Source organism: Bos indicus, chromosome 7 (genome assembly GCF_029378745.1).
Source record: "Bos indicus isolate NIAB-ARS_2022 breed Sahiwal x Tharparkar chromosome 7, NIAB-ARS_B.indTharparkar_mat_pri_1.0, whole genome shotgun sequence".
Taxonomy (NCBI): domain Eukaryota; kingdom Metazoa; phylum Chordata; class Mammalia; order Artiodactyla; family Bovidae; genus Bos; species Bos indicus.
The window spans coordinates 37770878-37789585 of record NC_091766.1 but is presented as its reverse complement, the minus strand read 5'-3'; the positions used below and the strand labels follow the sequence as shown (position 1 = coordinate 37789585).

The 18708-nt window shown below is 55.1% G+C and overlaps 1 protein-coding gene across 6 annotated transcripts; it reads left to right on the top strand.

The window, feature by feature from the left end:
• Positions 1–1348: 1348 nt before the first annotated feature.
• RNF44 (ring finger protein 44) lies at positions 1349–18432 on the top strand. 6 transcript variants are annotated; one of them, XR_011567614.1, is made up of 12 exons: positions 1349–1587; positions 12882–13033; positions 13240–13429; positions 13823–13990; positions 14393–14569; positions 14683–14844; positions 14927–15051; positions 15345–15432; positions 15521–15642; positions 15788–15887; positions 16079–16701; positions 16746–18432. XR_011567614.1 is itself a non-coding variant. In XM_019964676.2 (11 exons), exons 2-11 carry the CDS (start codon positions 12927–12929, stop codon positions 16139–16141), a joined length of 1302 nt encoding a protein of 433 aa, XP_019820235.1. In that variant the 5' UTR covers positions 1349–1587; positions 12882–12926; the 3' UTR covers positions 16142–18432. The 6 variants fall into 6 exon arrangements, 5 of the variants coding, with proteins under 5 accessions (XP_019820235.1, XP_019820238.1, XP_019820237.1 ...); XM_019964676.2 differs by having other exon boundaries at positions 16079–18432; XM_019964679.2 differs by having other exon boundaries at positions 1350–1587; positions 14396–14569; positions 16079–18432.
• Positions 18433–18708: the final 276 nt, after the last annotated feature.

The window sequence follows — 18708 nt, the reverse complement described above, 5'->3', positions numbered from 1 at the left end:
AATACTGTACACCTTAAACTTACAAAACGTTATATGTCAACATTAATCAGATCTCAATAAAGCTGGGGGCAAAAAAAGAATAGACTATTGATATCACCACAGGTTGGATCTCAAAAAACATGATGAAATGAATGAAAGAAGACAGCATTTACACAGAGAGTTATTCCATTGATACAAAGTTCTAAACACAAGAACAAATCTATAGTGTCAGGAACCAGATTCATAGTTATGATTGCAGGAAACTGACTTGGAGAGGGTAAAAGGGAACTTGCCAGAGTGATGAAAATGTTCTAGATCTTGATCAGATTTTAGTTATACAGAGGTATACATTTATGAAGAATGTACAAGTAAGATTTATTTTACTGTATAGCTACAAAGTATATCCTAAATTAGGCTTTAATGTAGTTCGTATTTAAAAAGAAAAAAACAAAACATATGTTTGCTAAAGGATGAACCAGAGTGAGGTAGAAAGCAGGTTCTGGATGCCAGGCCTGGACAGAAATCCTGAGCCCTGTCACTTCCTAGCAAAAATCCCTCAGCTCGCTATACTTTTGAATTTATAAAACAGGGACACTAATAATATTCCCACACTAGATAGAACTCAACAAAAGTAAGCTTTAAAAAATAAGGTGGCCTCGAGGCTGCGGGCCCTCCCTCGGCAGAGTGTGCCAAGTCCTGGGCTGGGGAAAGAGGGCAGCCTGTGAGAGTAAGGTCTGCAGGGACTACAGCTCCCAGCACGACCCTGATGGAGCGGGGCACGATGGGAGTTGTAGTCCTAGCCGGCTAATTACCCCCTAGGATGCAGTCTGCGGGGATGCCCTCTGCATCCCAGGCCTGAGCAGGTATTCTCACTTTGGTCTAGGCTGGCTGTAGCAATGGACAGAAGCATTCTCTTGTCACTAGTCTCCCTACATCCCGAAGAAGGTTATCATCATTCCCATTTCACAGAAGAGGAAACTGAAGCTCAGAGAATGACCCACAGAGAGGAACCAAGATCTGCTGACCTCAGAGTCTTTGCTCTTTGTATGTAGATCCTTGACACCTTCTCGCCCGCTCTCTCTCTCTTTCTCTAGCGCGCGCGCGCGCACACACACACACACACACACAAATTCCGAAGCTGAGTGAGGGGAACAAACTCTCCGCAAAGCAAAGGGTCTTTCAACGGCCACAGGCTCGTATTATCTTTCCTATTTAGTCACTCATCCAAGGTCACACAGGTAGCAAAGGGGTCGCCTAGGGTGCCAGACCCTGTAAGCCTCGCCCTTGCGCGCCCTTTGCGGCCGGACACTGAGTGGGCGTGGCCGAGACACGCTCCGCCTCCTTCCACCCTCCGCTCCCGCGCGCTTGGTGCAGTCCAGGTAGTTCCATACGTGCGCGGGAGTGAGGGTGAAGCTACGTTGCTGCTGTAGACCCCGCGCGCGCGCGCGCGCGCCCGGGTGAAGAGGTCTGTGGATCGTTCCACTGCGTGGAGCCAAAGGGGGAACCGCGGCAGGCGGCGCTCGGGCCGCAGCGGGACCAGGACCCCGGGCTGCAGCGGGAGCAACGCGCCGGCCGCCCGGTGGGGTTAGAGCCCCGCCGCGGCCCCAGGTAACGCACGGCCTGGACCCTGCTCCGTGCGCCCCAGGCGCAGGGCCAACGAGGATGAAGCGATAGGGGGCGGCAATGGGCTGGCAGTGTAGCGCAGGGACCTCCAGCGAGGCCAGAGTCCGCTGGGCTGCGTCCGCTGGGCGGGAGCTTGCCGTCCTGGGACTCTGGGCCAGAGCCGCTCCTCCCGCTGTCTAGTGTTCCAGTACGGGGAGCCCCTGGGAACTACAAGTCCCAGAGTGCCCTGCGCTCCACGCATGCTCCAATCGCAACCCCTGGCGAGTCCCGGCTAGAGCTGGAGCCCAGGAGTCCGGGACAGAGCTGCAGTGCTTTGGCCTCCTTAGGGCTGTCCCAAACACTTTACCAGCGCTCCTTGTCCCAGCTGCTGGGGATCCAGGGCGACCCGAACCTTGCCCTGGGGCTGCCTCGGGTCGGAAGAACAGACCACTGTACGCCAGCGGCGTGGGTACTGCTTTGAGGGTAAAGGAAGGCGCGGGGGCAACCAGAGGGTCTGTGTCTTGCCCAAGGTCACACATTCTGTTGCCTGAGGGCTATGAAGCCCGAATCGAGATGGGTCCGGGGTAAGAAAGACGATGTGGGTGTAGGAAGCTGGCCTTGTTGGAGGGAAAATGGGGAATTCAGCTGGGCTCATCTCCCGTGAGCTGCCAGGCTTCCACATTCTTGCAGCCCCCGATTTTCATCTCTGGATGCTGTGGTGACCCATACTCGCTCCTTCCTTTGCAGACCCTATGGGTTCCACGGTGACAGCTATAGCAGGGAGGGAGTCAGAAAGGGGATCCCCTCCCATTGCCCTACCCACAAAGCTCACACCTTCAAGCGCACGGTATCTTCCAGTACTGTGGAAGATGAGCACACAGTGGAAGCCACTGTTGACTCACAGTCACCCCTATTTTCACTGGACAAACTGTGAGCCTCGTAGAGGTGGCAGCTTTCTCATATCTAGGTGGTTGGCTTCTGAGGCATTGCACTTAACCATCAGTGTCTGCCTGCCCTCTCAGTAGCCTGTAGGAGATGAACAGCAGTGCTGCACACACTAAGTGCTCAGGAAATGTCATTTGTCACTACTGTTGTCATCATCCTGGTTTTACAGAAGTGAGAATGAGGAAGAGAGAGGCCACATCACTGACCAAGACTCAGAGCTGGGGCCAGAGTGCTGCAGCCTTGAACCCAGACCTGGGAACACCTTTGTAGACAGGCCACCCTCCCCCATATGCTTAAATGGCCTCTGCTTTTAAGGGCAACCAAAGTTTGGGGCTCAGGTGTGTTCAAGCCTGCCCTAAGCAGCAAGGACTTGGCAGAGTGGGACCTATCAACCCCTACCCTAGAGTGTGAGGCTCAAGTCTGATGCTCTGGAGTAGCTGGGAGGTCTGTGTCCTGAGCTGGCTTTATCAGGCTGTGCTGTGTGCTCCTGGACCGTCCCTCAATCTCTGTGTTCTGCCAGCTTCACTTGGGAAGGCTGCTGGGCCCTGCATCTGGAGGAGGGCTTGAGGGGTCTTAGAAAAAAGGAGTGGGGTTCTTTCTGACACCTGATGGGGGGAAGGAGGCAGCCAGCTATCCAGGCTTTTAGGTAGGCAGGTGGAATAGGGGAGGCCCCAGCAGAATCCATCTCCTACAGAGTCCTGGGGTGGAAGCTGGAATGTAGGTAGTATCCAGTACTTTGCATTCAAGGGACCAGGCTTCAAATCCCTCTCTGCCATTCTTCTAGTCTGTGATCTGGAGAGGCTTTTTCCCCAAGGACATCTGTGCTTTTGATTATTGGACACTTGGAGACCCTGTGTTGGCATTTGCATTGCGTGAACCAAACTTAATGTTAGCTTAAAATGTGACCCCATGTTTGCCCCTTGATGGCTATGTGATGGTGGGTGAGTCATGTCCTCTTTTGCCCAAACTTCCTCATCTGTAAAGTGGAGCACACACTGATACCTAGCTCTTAGGTCACCGGGATGACCAGTGAGATGATCAGGGTAGGATTTACCCAGATCATATGCAGGAGACTCCAGAACCCTGATTTCTCCACAGAACTTCATGGGAGGTGCTTGGCCAAGAGTGAGCCACCCCCATCGGTCATTTCTGGAGCTCCTTGGGCCACACTTCTGGGAACTGGGTCAAGGGGAGTCATTTCCTGAGCCATTTTCTTCATCTGTAAGATGAAAGTAACAGAACCTGCCTTCAGAAGGGCGGGGGCAGGGTGGGGTGATGAGGGTGAGGCACACAGTAGGTATATAGGCCACGGTCTCACACTGGGGTTCCAAAGCAGAAGACTCATCAATGAGAGGAAAGTCCAGATTCCTATCTTCCCTGGGAAATTGGGTAAAATTGAGCTTCCTTCCCGCTTGCTCCAGAGTAGATTTTGCATGTGCCCAGGAAAGTTTTTCAGGTTAGGGTTAGGGTGGACGTGTTATTGGCCAGAACTCCAGTTTCTCCACAGAACTTCATGGGAGGTGCTTGGCCAAGAGTGAGCCACCCCCCATCGGTCATTTCTGGAGCTCCTTGGGCCACACTTCTGGGAACTGGGTCAAGGGGAGTGGGAGACGTGTTATTGGCCTCTGGTCCTGCAGCGGGAAACTTGAGGGCTGTGGGGATTTGCTGAGGGTGTCTCAGGGACATAAACCGGATGGTCACATGTGAGATAAAGCAGGACGAAGATTTCCTGGCCCTGAAGCATCAGGGGCAAAGAAGAGCAACCCTGAGCTCCTTCCTTGGACATCCACCGTCCAGTGTGAGCCAGGCCCTGCTGGGGGTAGAAGGAGCAGCCCCATGAGATGCCTTCTGCTGCCCTGATGCGGTGTGATAATAGGCATGCTGCGTATTGTAGAAACCGGGAGACAGGTCAGGAGAGGCTCCGAGCAGGCAGCCTTTGAGCTGAGCCCCTAAGGTTGAGCAGAGTTTGGCCAGAGGTGAGTAGGGGATGTTGAGGACACTTTAGGCAGAGAGAATGGGACAATCAGAGTGCTGGTTTCTTCAAAGGAGTAAGTGGATTATGGAGTAGTAACTGGAGTCACTTCCTGTGTGGGGTGGTGTCCGACTCTTGCAACCCCATGGACTGGAGCCTGCCAGGCTCCTCTGTCCCTGGGATTCTCCAGGCAAGAATACTGCAGTGGGTTGCCATTTTCTTCTCCAGGGCATCTTCCTGACCCAGGGATCAAACCCAGGTCTCCTGCATTGCAGGCAGATTCTTTACCAACTGAGCTATGAGGAAATCCCAGAGTGTTAGTCACTCAGTTGTGTCCAACTGTTTTCAACCCCATGGACTGTAGTCTGTCTCTGTCCATGGAATTCTACAGACAAGAGTAGTGGAGTGGGTAGCCATTCCCTTCTCCAGGGGATCTTCCCAATCCAGGGACTGAACCTGGTTCTCCATGGCAATCCACTCCAGTATTCTTGCCTGGAAAATCCCATGGACAGAGGAACCTGGTTAGTCTACAGTCCATGGAGTCGCAAAGAGTCGGACACGACTGAGTGACTTCACTCACTCACTCCTGCATTGCAGGCAGATTCTTACCATCTGAGCCTGGTAAGGATTCCCACACTGTGGCCTCATGCAAGTCGCTTCCCTTCCTTGAGCCTCAGATCCTCACCTGTGAAAAGCGATTACCCCTGTGGTGTCTCAGTGAAGGCTGAATGTCAGTGCACTTAAAAATGCTGAATCCTCTCAGGCAAGGAGGAGATTACTGAGTGAGACATGAAGTGATCATGACAGGGCTGTGTGCAAATCAAATGGCGTGAAGTGAAGGGCAGGGTGCATATAGGCCTGAATTCAAAGATAGGGAAGTTCAGCACAAGCTAGAGACTTCACAGCTTCCTGTAAGAGGTGAGATGGGAGCCAAGCTTCAAGCGGCAGAGCAGAGGAATGGATTGGTAGAAAGGAAGAGAGCGGCAGGGAAGGCCAGAGGGAGCACAGTCAGGTAGCTGTGGGAGAGAGGATGGGGAGAAGTGAGCCTGAAAAGTTTGGTGCAGGAAGCTCGTCTTGTTAAGCACAGCCCTCAAAGCTAGGCATTAGGGAGCCATTGCAGGTTCTACCCCTACACAGGCAAGCAGGGGTTGGTCTGTGTACGCACTTCGAGTGTAGGACAGATTTTCTGATTGCTTTTACGGAGTGAGAAAAATAAGAGGTTGGAAGGGATTTAGGGGGAGGGAGAGTGGCAGTAAAGGAGATGGTTAGAGAAAGGCATCCCCATTTATTCTCATGCACGCATAGTTTAATTGTGATGGAGAGAGTTTGGCATTCCAGGTAACATCTGTAGCATGCCTCCTGAATTTGATCTCTGGTCCCTACAGGTCTGCAAATAGCCCCTGGATACCATTTTCAGTTTTTGTGTTATTGGCTGCACATCCACAGTATGGTGTCAGATTGTTGCTGCTCTAAACATTACTTGGATAGGCATGTCTGTTCCCCAAACTTCCTTCAGGGTTGTTTCTATTGGATGCCTCTAAAGGAACACAAGTTTTAATGACTGGAAATCCTTAAGACATACTGTTTTGCAGTAATTTTCTCTAGAATTTTCAGTAGGTTATACGGTATAGGGTTGTTTTTTAACAGCAAATATACAAAAGCATATCGAATTAAAAATTTGTCCTCCTGGCCCAGTGCTCTCCTTCAGTTCTCCATGAGGGCAGTTATTCAGTCTGCTGTATATCCTTCCAAAAATATTCTATTCTGATACCGAATATATCCTATTTTAAAAAACATTGATACTGTTACCCTCAGTTCAGTATCTTTCAGTTTTGAAATTTGGGATTATGAAATATACCAAAGAAGCAGAGAAAATCACACACAGGCACACGCCCAACAGCCCCACTACACAGGCTTAGCAGATGTTTTAACATTCGTGCTGGTATCTCGTGTAGGGCTGATTCGGAGGTAGCCCTGTGTCAGTGCAGCTCCATCTAGAGGAGTCTAGTTATGGATTATTTATATTAGGCCTGTTCTCAGCTCTTGAATATTTTAAATATTATTCTCTTTTTTTTCCCCCATCGATATGGAGGTAATACCCCATTTTGTATAATGTCCCCAGGCAGACATGGAGGCAAAAGGGAAAGAAGCTAGGCTTTGTCTTGGATTCAAGCTTCACCTCAGCAGTGTGACCTGGTGTTAATGACGCCCCTCTTGATGTTCTTTACCTTTGTAAAATGGGTAGGTTGTAGTAATCCGTCTCATAGGAATATTGTAGAAAACTAGACTTCATTGGGTTTAGTTAAACTATCCACCTAGGCAAGGAGCTCTCCTACGCCTCGCCTAGAGCAATTAGAGCGCAGGTGGCCTGGAGAATTCCATGGACCGAGGAGACTAATAGGCTACAGTCCAGCGGCTTGCAAAGAATCGGCCAGGACCGAGGGATTAACACTTCCTTTTCACGCCTCCTACTCTAGCTTCAAATTGTTCCCCGCCCCTTTCCCTGGCCACGCTAGGGGCGGGGCGGTTAAATGTTTGTGACGTCAGCGCGCGCCGGGCCAATCCCCCTTCCCAGTAAGCGTTATTAGCTTATTTGCATGAATTGCCCTTTATTGGTTCGTTGAGCAAGCCAGGCCCGCCCAACTATTTAAAGTCACCGCGCAGTATAAACAAGGAGATGCGGAGCGGCTGGGCCATGATGTCATCGCGGCGCAGTAGCTCTCGGGGCTGACGTCATCTCCGGATAGGTTGCCGGCCCAGGGCTGTTAGAGCCTTCCTAACCACTCAGGCTGGCTTAAGGGACGCTCTTGCCCCGTCGAAGGTCTGGTTCATTGCACTTCAGTGTCCCAGGCGCCGCCCGCGCCCGAGGAGGGAACCATGACACAGTAAGTCCGGGCTGCGGCTCTCCCGGCAGGACCCGTTTCTCGGGCAGGGAAACTGAACCTCAGAAGCATGATTGATTCGCGAGTTTGCATAGCAAGTTAGAGTTGCAGCCAATTTGTCTTACCCACGTAGAGGGTCTTCCATCTTTAGGTCAGGCCATGTGGCCCCGCCCCTTGCTTGTGATGGCTGCGGTCACTTTAAGTGAGGAGGTGGGGACGAGGAGGAGGTTTAAAAAAAAAAAAAAAAATCTGCCCTCAAGATGGCGACCCATAATCACGTGCCGAGCCCCGGCGGGTGATTGGCTCTTGGCACCCCCGAGGGGAGGAGCTCTTGACAAGGGGCGGGGCCCTTGCGGGCAGCTGCCGGCTACTGTTTGCCGGAACCTCCCGGCGCGCCCCCGCGAGTCCCCCTCCCGCCCGGCGCGCGACCCCGCCGCTTCGAATGTTGTGAATCAAATGTGGGGTTTGTTACATTCCGCTGCCGCCGCGGACAGTTCTTAAAGGGCCAGCCGCAGGCAGCTGCGCAAACCCGGCCGCGTCCTGCACTGCCTCCTGCTTCCCAAGGGCCTGAGCTGGCCACGCGTGGGCCTCGCGAGGCAGACGGTCGGCGGACGGACAACAAAGAGAGAGGGCCCCGGAAGGATCTGGACAGCCCCCGGACTAGGGGGTGGGGAAGGGAGCACATTGTTCCGCAGGGCGGGGGCTCTTAAAGGGTCCAGGCAGCATACTCCCACCCCCACCTCCGCCCCCTGCCCAGCTTGGCCGTTCTAGATCGGGAACAAAGGAGTCACGGTGTGGCCGAAGGTGAGTCGGGGTCTGAGCCCCCAACTCCCGATTTCTGCATCCCTAGAACTCCTGCCCTCCTTCCCCTGGGACTGGGTATTGTGATCTAGCTGGCTCTGCAGGAGTTAATCACGGGCAGTCCGGAGTGGGGACGGCGAGGCCTCTAGAATCCGGGACCCCTCCCCACCCCCAGCGCCCACCGAGGCCAGGCCGAGTCTCCTTCAGAGGCTAAGCGCTGCGGTTGGAGAGGAAGGAGCCGCCCCCTCCCCCTGCCGCCGCCACTTCCTTTGTTGTTGCTTTTGTCTCACGCCGAGCACATGGTCCGGGATCCTCGGCTCTTAAAGTCACAGCGCTCTGGCCCCGACGCCGCAATCTGGCCTCTCGTCCCCGATGTTCCTCTGAGCACAGCACAAAGGAGTGAGAAGGGGGTGAGGGAGGCCCTGCTCTGGGCGAGTATCCGTACCATGCCCCCTCCCCCACGCCTGTCCCCTTTCCCGGGGAGGGTTGGTTGAGGAAGCTCCCCGAACCCCTCTACCTCCGCCTAGCCTACATGAGGAGGGGCTTGCCCTTTAGGGACACTGGTTTCCTTCCCCTATAATGTGACCACCTGGTTTCTTGCGTCTTGCTTATTGTGGTTTTATTTGGGAGCTCTGGGAAGGAGAGATTTCCACCCCCATTTTACAGTTGTGGCAACTGAGTCTCAGAAGGGAAGATTTCCTTGACCAAGGTCACCTAGGGAGTCTGGGCTGGCGCACGGCTCTTACTTAACTCAGACCCTGGTGGTCCTGCCCTCAGCTGCCACCAGACACCACAGTTGGGTAGCTTTGCTTGTCTTCCAGGCAGTGCTGGGCCCAGCATGCCTCTTTTGGGGGGCTGGTGGGAGGGAGTAGGGAGGGGTGCTTCTCAGCCTACCTCAGTCTGCTCCTGTCCTCAGGGCCTCACTTGGCTTATCATCTGCAAAACAGCCCCTATTCCTGAGCCGCCAGGCCCAAATTATATGTTAGGGTCTCCCTCTACCAGGATGAGGATAGCTGCTTGGGGCACTGAAAGTGCCTGGGGGAGGAGATGGATGCAAGATGCATTCCCTGCTTCTGGGCAAGATTGGATTTAGGGATGGGACCCTCAGGGCTCTTTTTCAGAGACCTTATTAAGAGCCCAGCCCAAAGGACGAGTGGTAAAAGGCAGAGCTAACTAGGTGGTGGTTTTGCTGTTTGACCTTGAGCAAGTTGCTGGCTCCAACTTTGGGCCTCACTTCTTTCCACAATAGGGCTTGTCAGGATGCCTGAAAGAGAAAGCTCTTCTGATCTCCTTTAGGGCCCGCAGTAGAGATTTGGCATTAGGTAATTCTTGAGGGTACTGATGGTAATGCAAGTCAGGGTTGAAGAAGCCTGGGCCTAGGTGACCAGCCAGGACTAAGTCTGACCCACTTTGGCTTTATAGTCTGGAGTAAGTTACTTCCTTCCTTGGGTCCCAGTTTGCTCAACTGTCAAGTGGGTGAGTTCCCCCTGGGCCATCCCTGTTCCCAGTTAAGAACCAGGGCCCCCTCCTTGCTAGCTGGGGTATTCCCTGAGGGAAGGGAGCCTGTCTGACTTTCTGATAGTGTAAAGCTCAGCTGATACCTGAGCTTTACAAATCACTGCAGTGGAGTTTGGGGAGTCCTTACCAGTCCCCTGGGAGGTGATTATTGGCCTGATCCCATTTTACAGATGAATAAACTGTGGCTCAGAGAGAGGAAGCAAAGTGCCCAGTCCTCAACCAATACTGGCCCGAGATCAGGGCTGCTGCTGCTGCTAAGTCACTTCAGTCGTGTCCGACTCTGTGCGACCCCAGAGACAGCAGCCCACCAGGCTCCCCCATCCCTGGGATTCTCCAGGCAAGAACACTGGAGTGGGTTGCCATTTCCTTCTCCAATGTGTGAAAGTGAAAAGTGAAAGTGAAGTCGCCCAGTCGTGTCCGACTCTTCGCGACCCCATGGACTGCAGCCCACCAGGCCCCTCCGTCCATGGGATTTTCCAGGCGAGAGCACTGGAGTGGGTGCCGTTGTTAATAAAATGCAAGGGTTGACACTGTCACCTTTGGCACCATTGGCTACAGCTAGAGGGTTGGATTTCCCAGCTCCTTGCCACTTCCCTTTCCTGTGCTGTGGGAGTTTTTGAAGAGGCTGGCCAGAGCAGAATCCCATGGGCCTGGGCCTCTGTGGTTCTTCACCCCTGAGCCTTCACATTGCCCAGCCTTCAACAAAACAGCATAGCATAAGAGGAGCAGTTGAGGCCACTGCTATGTCCCTGGGCACTCAACTCTAGCTGACTGGCCTTGGATCTCATTTCTCTCAGTGAGATCTCCTCCACAGTGTCCCTACTTCTGAGGGTTTCTATGAGGACTTAACTGGGATGGCACATGGAAAGCATTGTAGTTCTTGTTAATAACTCCCCATCAGCAGGACTGAGGTATCTCAGGATCTCCGAGGTCAGTTAGAACAGAGGTTCTTAAGCACTGCCTGTGCTATAGAAACTGCTGGGGAATTTGGTGGAATTCTAGGCACTCTTGTTCCCCAACCTTCTTAAGATTCTGATCCAAAATGTCTAGGGTGGGTCAGGAGTTTGTGTTTCAGTTATTTGGGGGTTTCCTCTGAGTCCCTCTTGGTCTGTGTTTGCTTGGCTGGATCATAAGCAGGAATCGAGGCTGTGTGTGTGTGTGTACACATGCGTGTTAGGATGTGCACTTGGCCTACAAGGGGGTTATAACCCCAGTCACCTGTGGTGGGCAGACGGGGAATGGGTCTGGGATGGCCTGGAGAGAAAGCTCATGCTCAGAGTGAGGGAGTCAAGCAGGAATGAGGGACCAGATTTTCTGCTTCACCACACACACACACAGTCACACTCACTCACTCTGAAAGGCCAGATTTTTATGTAATCTCCCAATTTTTAATCATTGGCACTAACTTCACTGCTGCCAGACTGATTATATAGACCTGTGTTATCAGCTCTCCTGGGTGCATTTACCACATCAGGCCTGCCCTGTGCTGGATCAATCTACTGGGCCTTGTCCACCCCTCTGCCAAGTGCTGGCTGGGAAGAGCGTGAATTCCAGCTCTTCCGTGGCCTTGGGCCCTGTGCTGTCTTAGCAGGTAGAGAAGAGTCCCCCCTTTCAGGCTCATTGTGAAAGTTAGGGCCCACGCACATAAAGCCCAGTGCAGAGGAGAGGAACAAGGAGTCGAGGGGACAGTACACACACTCCTCTATGAGCACAGAGGCAGCACTTGAGGCTGTGTGTGGAGGAAGCATAGGAGTTGCGTTCTGTGGAGGCGGGGTCCCTGCAGTAGGAACAGCCAAGGGCTGGTCCTGCTAGACGTGCCCTTTAGCTTTGCAGGGCCTGACAGATTCCAGAACTTTCCCTGCCAGGGCCTCATTCCAACCTCTGGAGTTAATGCCCCTCCCGCCCCCGCCCCCCGCAACTTGCCCCACCTGGACCCCAGCTCCTGCACCGCCTCGTTCCCACTCAGCTTCCTCCCTTAGGTTTAGGTTTTTGCTTCCTCTTTTTTCTCAGCAAGCCCTACCTCCCGCTTGCGGGCTGTGTTAGGTCAGGTTTGTACAACCCCCTCCAACCCCCTCCAACACCTTCCTCCTGCCCCAGAGGCATGCAGCCAGGCCCACCAGTCCATCAGAGGTTGACTTCCTTTATCGCTTCATTGCGTCTTGCCAAAATTCTTGGCCTGGACCCTTTCTTGTTGGCAGCAGGGTACAGCCAGAGGCTTGTAGTCAGCCCACCTCCCCGCTTTGACACTTCCTGTGGCACCTTGAGCAAGTCCTTTCCTGTCTCTGAGCCTCAGTTTTCTGTTCTGCAAAATGGAGCTGACACCTACTCTTAAGAGTAGGTGAAGTCTCACTTGGGTGGGCACTGTGGTAACAGATTATGGAAAGAAACTATACAGTCTACTCTCTTTATCCACGCGTTCACATCCATAGATGTAACCAACATTGGATAGAAAATACTGGGGGGGGGGCAATCCATGAAGTTGCAAAAAGCGAAACTTGAATTTGCCCTTTAGGTAGCATTTACATCATATTTACCCAGCATTTACATTGTATTAGGTGTCATAAGTAATCTAGAAATGGTAGGAAGTCTAGGGGAGGATGTGTATAGGTTATATGTGAATATTACAGCATTTCACATAAGGGATTTAAGCATTCTCAGATTTTGGTATCATGGGAGTCCTAGAACCAGTACCCCATGGATACTGAGGGATGACTCCTGACTTGTCTCAGACTGAGAACCCCCAAGGGCAGGAACCAAGTCAGAACCTCTCACATGTTAGTAGTGGAAGGAGTGTAGTCCTTCTTGAGCCAAGCAGGTGGAAGGGAGGAAGCTGGAGTCCCCTCAGGAACCCCACTATCTGTAGGACATATTTGTAGACCCTTGCACCACGACAGGGTTCCCTGGAGACCCACCCGGAGGGAGCCTTACACCAGAGCCACCTGGCCTGGAAGCATGTTAGCCAGCCCTCTGGACTCCCTGCAGGCCAAGGCTCTCTCTGGTCTGTCGGCCCTGAACCCCAGTGCCAGAGCAGGGTGCTGCCAGGAGAGCACAGGGGCATGGTGGGCGGCATCAGTGGGCTTCCGGAACCAGGGTGCAGAAGTTTGATGCTCCTTCCCTGACCGCTTATGGAGCAAGGGACTGAACTTTCTGTGCCTTAGTCCCTTTGTCGGTTTGCCTCCTAGGGTCGTGTACCCTGGCGCAGCCCCTCCAGCCCTCTGCCACCCCTGATGCAACCATGGGCTCTGGCAGTGACTAGGTGGGCACCCTCTGCCCCTGGGGGTCAGCGGCGATTCCCTGCAGGACCCAGCAGCAGCCCGGGCCAGCTCTGGGGAAGGTAGGACGGAACTTCCCAGTCCCATGGATCCTGGAGCCACTGGCATGGGGGCTGTCAGCCTGGGCTGGCACAGGGGCCGGGGGCGGTGGGCCCAGGGCCCTGAGCTGTCTTCCTTACCCAGTGGGTAGTGGACCTTTGGCTTCTTCCATGCTCTGTGAATGAGCAGCCCCCGTCAGTGCTACTGGGGCCTCCTCTCTGTGGTGCAGCCCCAGCCACGAGGGCCCCCTGGCCAGCCTGCCGGCCCAGGATGAGCGCTTCCCCTCCCAGCAGCTGCCGCCCCGACCAGCACACCTCCCCGTAGAGGAGCGCCGAGCCTCGGCTCCTGCCGGCGGGAGCCCCCGAATGCTGCACCCAGTCTCCCAGCAGAGCCCGTTCATGGTTGATCTCCACGAGCAGGTAGGCAGAACTCCCCACCCCTGCACTCTGCCTTGCCGCCGTGGCCTCTGGCAAGTCGGTCCAAGGAGCAGAGGAGCAATACCCTGACTTCACCTTGCTGAACTCATTGCGCCGTTCAGGGAGGCATCTTTAGCCCTGGTGTACAGGTTGGTGCATTGAAGCCCAGAGAAGGGAAGGACCTTCCCTGGGGCCACACGGTGGATGAGTTGATAGAGCTAGAGAGCCCCTCCTGGGTTCCCAGAGGACTCTCAGGGGCTTGGGGCAGGAGGTAGCAGCCAGGTCTACAGTGGGTAGGCCCCAGCTAGAGAAGGGAAGAGAGCTGGCCCGGCGGGACTTTCTCACCTCAGGGGCCGCCGAGTGGCCTCCCCACAGTTCTGGGTCTCTCTTCTGCAGGTGCACCAGGGACCTGTCCCTCTGTCCTACACAGTCACCACGGTGACCACCCAAGGCTTCCCCTTGCCTGCAGGCCAGCACATCCCTGGCTGCAGCGCTCAGCAGCTCCCAGCATGCTCCGTGATGTTCAGCGGGCAGCACTACCCGCTCTGCTGCCTCCCGCCCCCGGTGAGTGAGCGCCCACCCAGGCTTCCTGGTCTGTCTCTAGCTGAAGGCCTCAGGCTTGGGCCTGTAGCAAAACTGAGCTGCACTTAACAGCCCTTACCCAGGCTGTCAGAGTCCTCTGGGCTCCAGGCCACAGCCTTGTCCAGAAGAGTGTACGTGTATTCATGTCCAGTGGAAGGGCATTGCAGAGCTCAGGGATGGCCCTGCATTGCAGGGCCTGCTGTATGGTTTGGAGTCATCACTGTGGGCCTTCAGAGCAAGATGTCCTGCCTGGGAGGCCTAGGCCAGGGCTAGATGGTCCAGAGGGCTTCTCACTGGGTGGAATGGGCCCTGGCCCTGATCCCACAAACCTAAGACCGGACCCAGAGCCCAGAAGTGTTCTCCAGCCTCTGCCCCCTTTCTCAGCAGCTGATCCAGGCGTGTACCATGCAGCAGCTCCCTGTGCCCTATCAGGCCTACCCTCATCTCATCTCCAGTGACCACTACATCCTACACCCCCCGCCGCCAGCCCCACACCCCCAGCCCGCTCACATGGCGCCTCTTGGGCAGTTTATGTCCCTGCAGACACAGCACCCACGCATGGTGAGTCCCAGCGACGGGTCTGGTGCTACAGGGGATGGTGGGCGGGGTGGGGGCCAGGGGACTCCCCTCGTCACTGACTGCCAAACCCCACCTCCCCCGCCATCCCCCCGCAGCCCCTGCAGCGCCTCGACAATGATGTGGATCTCCGGGGGGATCAGCACCCCCTGGGGAGCTTCACCTACTCCACCTCGGCCCCAGGCCCGACCCTGTCGGCGTCCGTGCCCATGCACTACCTGCCCCACGACACCCTGCACCACGAGCTGTCCTTCGGTGTGGTGAGTGCCACCCCTGCTCTGGCTCGAGGGTGACCGGGGAGACAGGCCCGTGGCTGACCTGCCCCTGGCCCCCCTCTCGCAGCCATATTCCCACGTGATGCCTCGGAGACTGAGCACCCAGAGATACCGCCTGCAACAGCCGCTGCCCCCGCCGCCCCCGCCGCCTCCCCCACCACCGTATTACCCCAGCTTCCTGCCCTACTTCCTGTAAGTACCTGCACAGCTGCTCCAGAGCTGTGGGGCTGTGTTCTCCTGGGGCCTTTAGTGGTTAGACCCAAACAGGGTCCCACAGAGGTCCCAGGGCTGCTCGAGCCCCCCCACTCCCACCCCCCAGCATCCCCACTAGACCAGACCTGCACACTCACGCTCCCCAGTAGGGTCCCTAGTGTGAACAGTGCAGAGTTCTGGGCTTAGTTTTATGGTGGGAATCAGGGGAGCCCCGCAATGCTCTCTGTGCCTACTGTCCTTGACCCTGGGCCCACGTGCTTGTCTCCCACTAGCTCGATGCTGCCGATGTCACCAACAGCAATGGGGCCCACCATCAGCCTGGATCTTGATGTGGATGATGTGGAGATGGAGAACTATGAGGTCCCATGGAGCCCGGTCCTGGGAAGTGGGGGCCTGGGGGACCTCCAGCCCTGGCCGCCGCTGACTCTCCCCTCCTGCCCGCGTCCAGGCTCTCCTGAATCTGGCCGAGCGGCTGGGAGACGCCAAACCCCGTGGCCTCACCAAAGCGGACATCGAGCAGCTTCCATCGTACCGCTTTCACCCGGACAGTCACCAGTCGGAGCAGACGCTGTGAGTGCCCGGGCCTCCTCTTTAGCCCCCTCCCCCAGCCTCTCTGAGCACAGATAGGTTTCTAATCTCCTGGGTGGGGCTTTGCGCCCTGCCATGAGTCTGCCCTGCCGTCAGTGTTGGGGTGACGCGCTGTGCCTCCTCCCAGGTGTGTTGTCTGCTTCAGTGATTTCGAGGCGCGGCAGCTGCTCCGGGTCCTCCCCTGCAACCACGAGTTCCACACCAAGTGTGTCGACAAGTGGTTGAAGGTAAGGTTCCCATGCTGCTCCCAGGTGTGGGGGGGGAGGAGGGGGACTGGAGGGCTTCCCTCTGCATCCTCTTCGGCATCCAGGAGTTCTGGCTCCACACAGGGAGCCAGGTCCCCACGGCAGCAGAAGAGCCTCAGATGGGATGGGGGTTGGGCGAGAGCGGAGTCTTGACATGTGGCTGCTTCCCCCAGGCCAACCGGACGTGTCCCATTTGCCGGGCCGACGCTTCCGAGGTGCCCAGGGAGGCTGAGTGAGGCCCCACAGCCACCCCGGAGAACCCTGCCCAAAGCTCTGGAAACTCGGGGGGCCCAGGGAGGGCGTGGTCCCGGCCTGCCCTGCCGTTCCTGCCTGCCTCTCCAGAGCTGGTGTCAGGGTCAGCCCGAGAGAAGCCCCTGCAATAAGCCCCTGCATTTGCCAAGCTCCAAAGACTCCTTCCCCGTCTGCCCACCCGTCTGCCCACCAAGGAGCAGCCTGAGCGCCCGTAACTCAGTCTCTCCTGTTTGCCCTTGGGTCTGTCTCCTTTTCCTGCCAGCACTGGGAGCCAGGGTCCATTCCCCTAGTGTGGCCGGTGGAGATCGTTGGCCCCAAGATGGGCAAAGGGGGAGCTGTCCAGGGTCGCCTAGTCTCTTGCACTGAAGTGGCATGCCCTCTGTGCAGGTGGCACTGACAGGCGTGGACAGATGGTGGCAGGAAGCCCAAGTGGGTCCTTCCGCCTTGACCCCAGGCAGACTCAGGCAGCCAGGCCGCTGTGAGGGTGGGGCTGGCTCCCTAGAGGGCCCTCAGCCCAGGCACAACATTCCGGCCCCAAGCCCAGGCTGGGGAGCATCAGAGCCTGCCTCCCAAGCAGGTGGGAGGCAGGCTCTGAGCTGGGGCAGATGGGCCCTCTGAGGGCCTGGGCCAGGCCAGGGAGAGTGACCTCCTGTTTTGCTGGTGGCTGCCCTCCCTGGCAGTGACGGTGCCCAGACCCTTGCCCAATCTCCCCTTTCTGTCGTTTTGCATGAACGTGAGGAGCAGCAGTTTTTGTTGATCATTTGGCCCCAAATCGTGTGTAGGATCTGAGGGTGTGGATTTTTAAACAGTCCCTTTTCTTTTGGTTTAATGGGGGTATAGGGACCAACCAGGACCGAGTGCCCCAGGGGCAGGGAATGGTCCGTGCTATACCGCCTGGTCCGCATGCATGTGCACGGCTGGGGCTGGGGTGGCTGGCGGTCGTGGGTGGGGTTGCGGGGTCTGTGCTCAGCTGATAACTGCCATGCACTGTACTGCACACGTCCCCAGAGCCTCCCGGGACCGGACGCTTTTCAGGGCATTTCTCCCTCTAGCCAGGACCTGTCTCCCACCTGCCTGGGTGTGTCTCCTCCAAGGAAGTCCCGGGAGGACTGGGTCCAGGGAGGGTGTGGACCCACCTCCAGGGGCCCCCCTCCCAGCTTGAGCCCTGCCCTCCAAGGTCTGGAGGAGCCCCCATAGGGTCTGGCTGAGTTCCCCACCCTCGCCCTCGTGGTCCCATTCCTTCTCTTCTCACCCCCAGCTGGGGTTGCTGCCCTGAACGAACCGCGTGTGGGGCCGGCACATCCTAGCAGGCAGCCCCTGGCGCCTGCTGCCTCAGGGATGCTCCAACCACCCTCGTTCTCCAGCAGCGGCCCTGGCTTCCCGCCACCCCCCAGCCTGCCATGGGGCCCCATCAGCCTGGCCCCACCCCGTGGAGAACCCAAAGTCTTACTGTATATAACTCCAGGTGACATTTCTATATTTATAGCAGTGTTGAAAACCCCCACGTTTTACACAGAGAACCACCCTCTCCAACCCCCCTCCCTTCCCCACCCCCAAAAAAGGTTTTCAGAACCCTTTCCAGTTCCTGGGGCAGGCGGAAACAGGCTCACGGATTGTGTCGGCTGCAGCAGTGATTCCAGCGAGCAGCTATTGGGGGGGAAACAACATTAAAAAAAAATCACTTAAAAAAAAAAGATTTATAAGACAATTATTTAGGATGTTTGTGATTTGCCGACCTTGCTATAGATGCCATGTTACCAATGATTTCCTGTGGTGGGGGCTTGTCATTGTTTACTGTTTTATTTACCAACTTCTGGCCTAGGCATGACAGTGGGCTCCATCCCCCAGCCCTGGCTGGGCCCAGCACCTGTGTTCTGTGTTAGAAAGGTCTTATATATATATATATAATTACATATATATATATAAACATGTAATTTGGGGGGGCCCTGTTCCTTGCACATTTTACAGTTACCTCATTTTTCCCATGTATGTATTTGAGAAAATGCTAATATATAGAGAAAAAAAAAAATGGTTCTTAAAGCTTAAATGTGTGGTTTTTTCCATTCCATTGGATTCACATTGGTTTGTAGCATTTAACATAACTAGTATGTTGTATTATATATGTGTATACCGATTGAAATTTTTAACAGATTTGTACTTTTTTTAAAATGAAAGTTGCTAGTTCTGCTTGACCAAGTAGTGCAATCATTATTTTTTTTAATATTGTTGCTGATTTCAGAGGGATATTCACTAATAAATGTATGATGTATATCAAGTATTGCCCAAGCTGCTCTTGGCTGCCTGTGTCCTTACTGTTTTAATGGGAAGTAGGGCAGGGGGGCATCAGTCTGAGAGTGGGTAGGGGCCCGAGATAAGAGGGGCAGAAAAGATTGTTGTTTGCTTTGGAACCTTAAGGGAAAAAAAATGATCTCTTGATGGAGAGGGGTCTCCGGGTCCAGTTCAGTGATAACTTACTCTGAGCCAATCTGCTTCACAGGCCAACTAGGTAGGATTCTGTTGGCAACTGACAAGATTCCATCTCACCAGTTTG

Bases quoted from the DNA above. Each gene is read 5' to 3' on its own strand.
- RNF44 (XM_019964676.2), top strand. From the start codon at position 12,927: ATGCAACCATGGGCTCTGGCAGTGACTAGGTGGGCACCCTCTGCCCCT. The intron at 13,034-13,239 runs GTAGGACGGAAC...TCTGTGGTGCAG, and splicing joins CCGGGCCAGCTCTGGGGAAG to CCCCAGCCACGAGGGCCCCC. The intron at 14,570-14,682 runs GTGAGTCCCAGC...ATCCCCCCGCAG, and splicing joins AGACACAGCACCCACGCATG to CCCCTGCAGCGCCTCGACAA.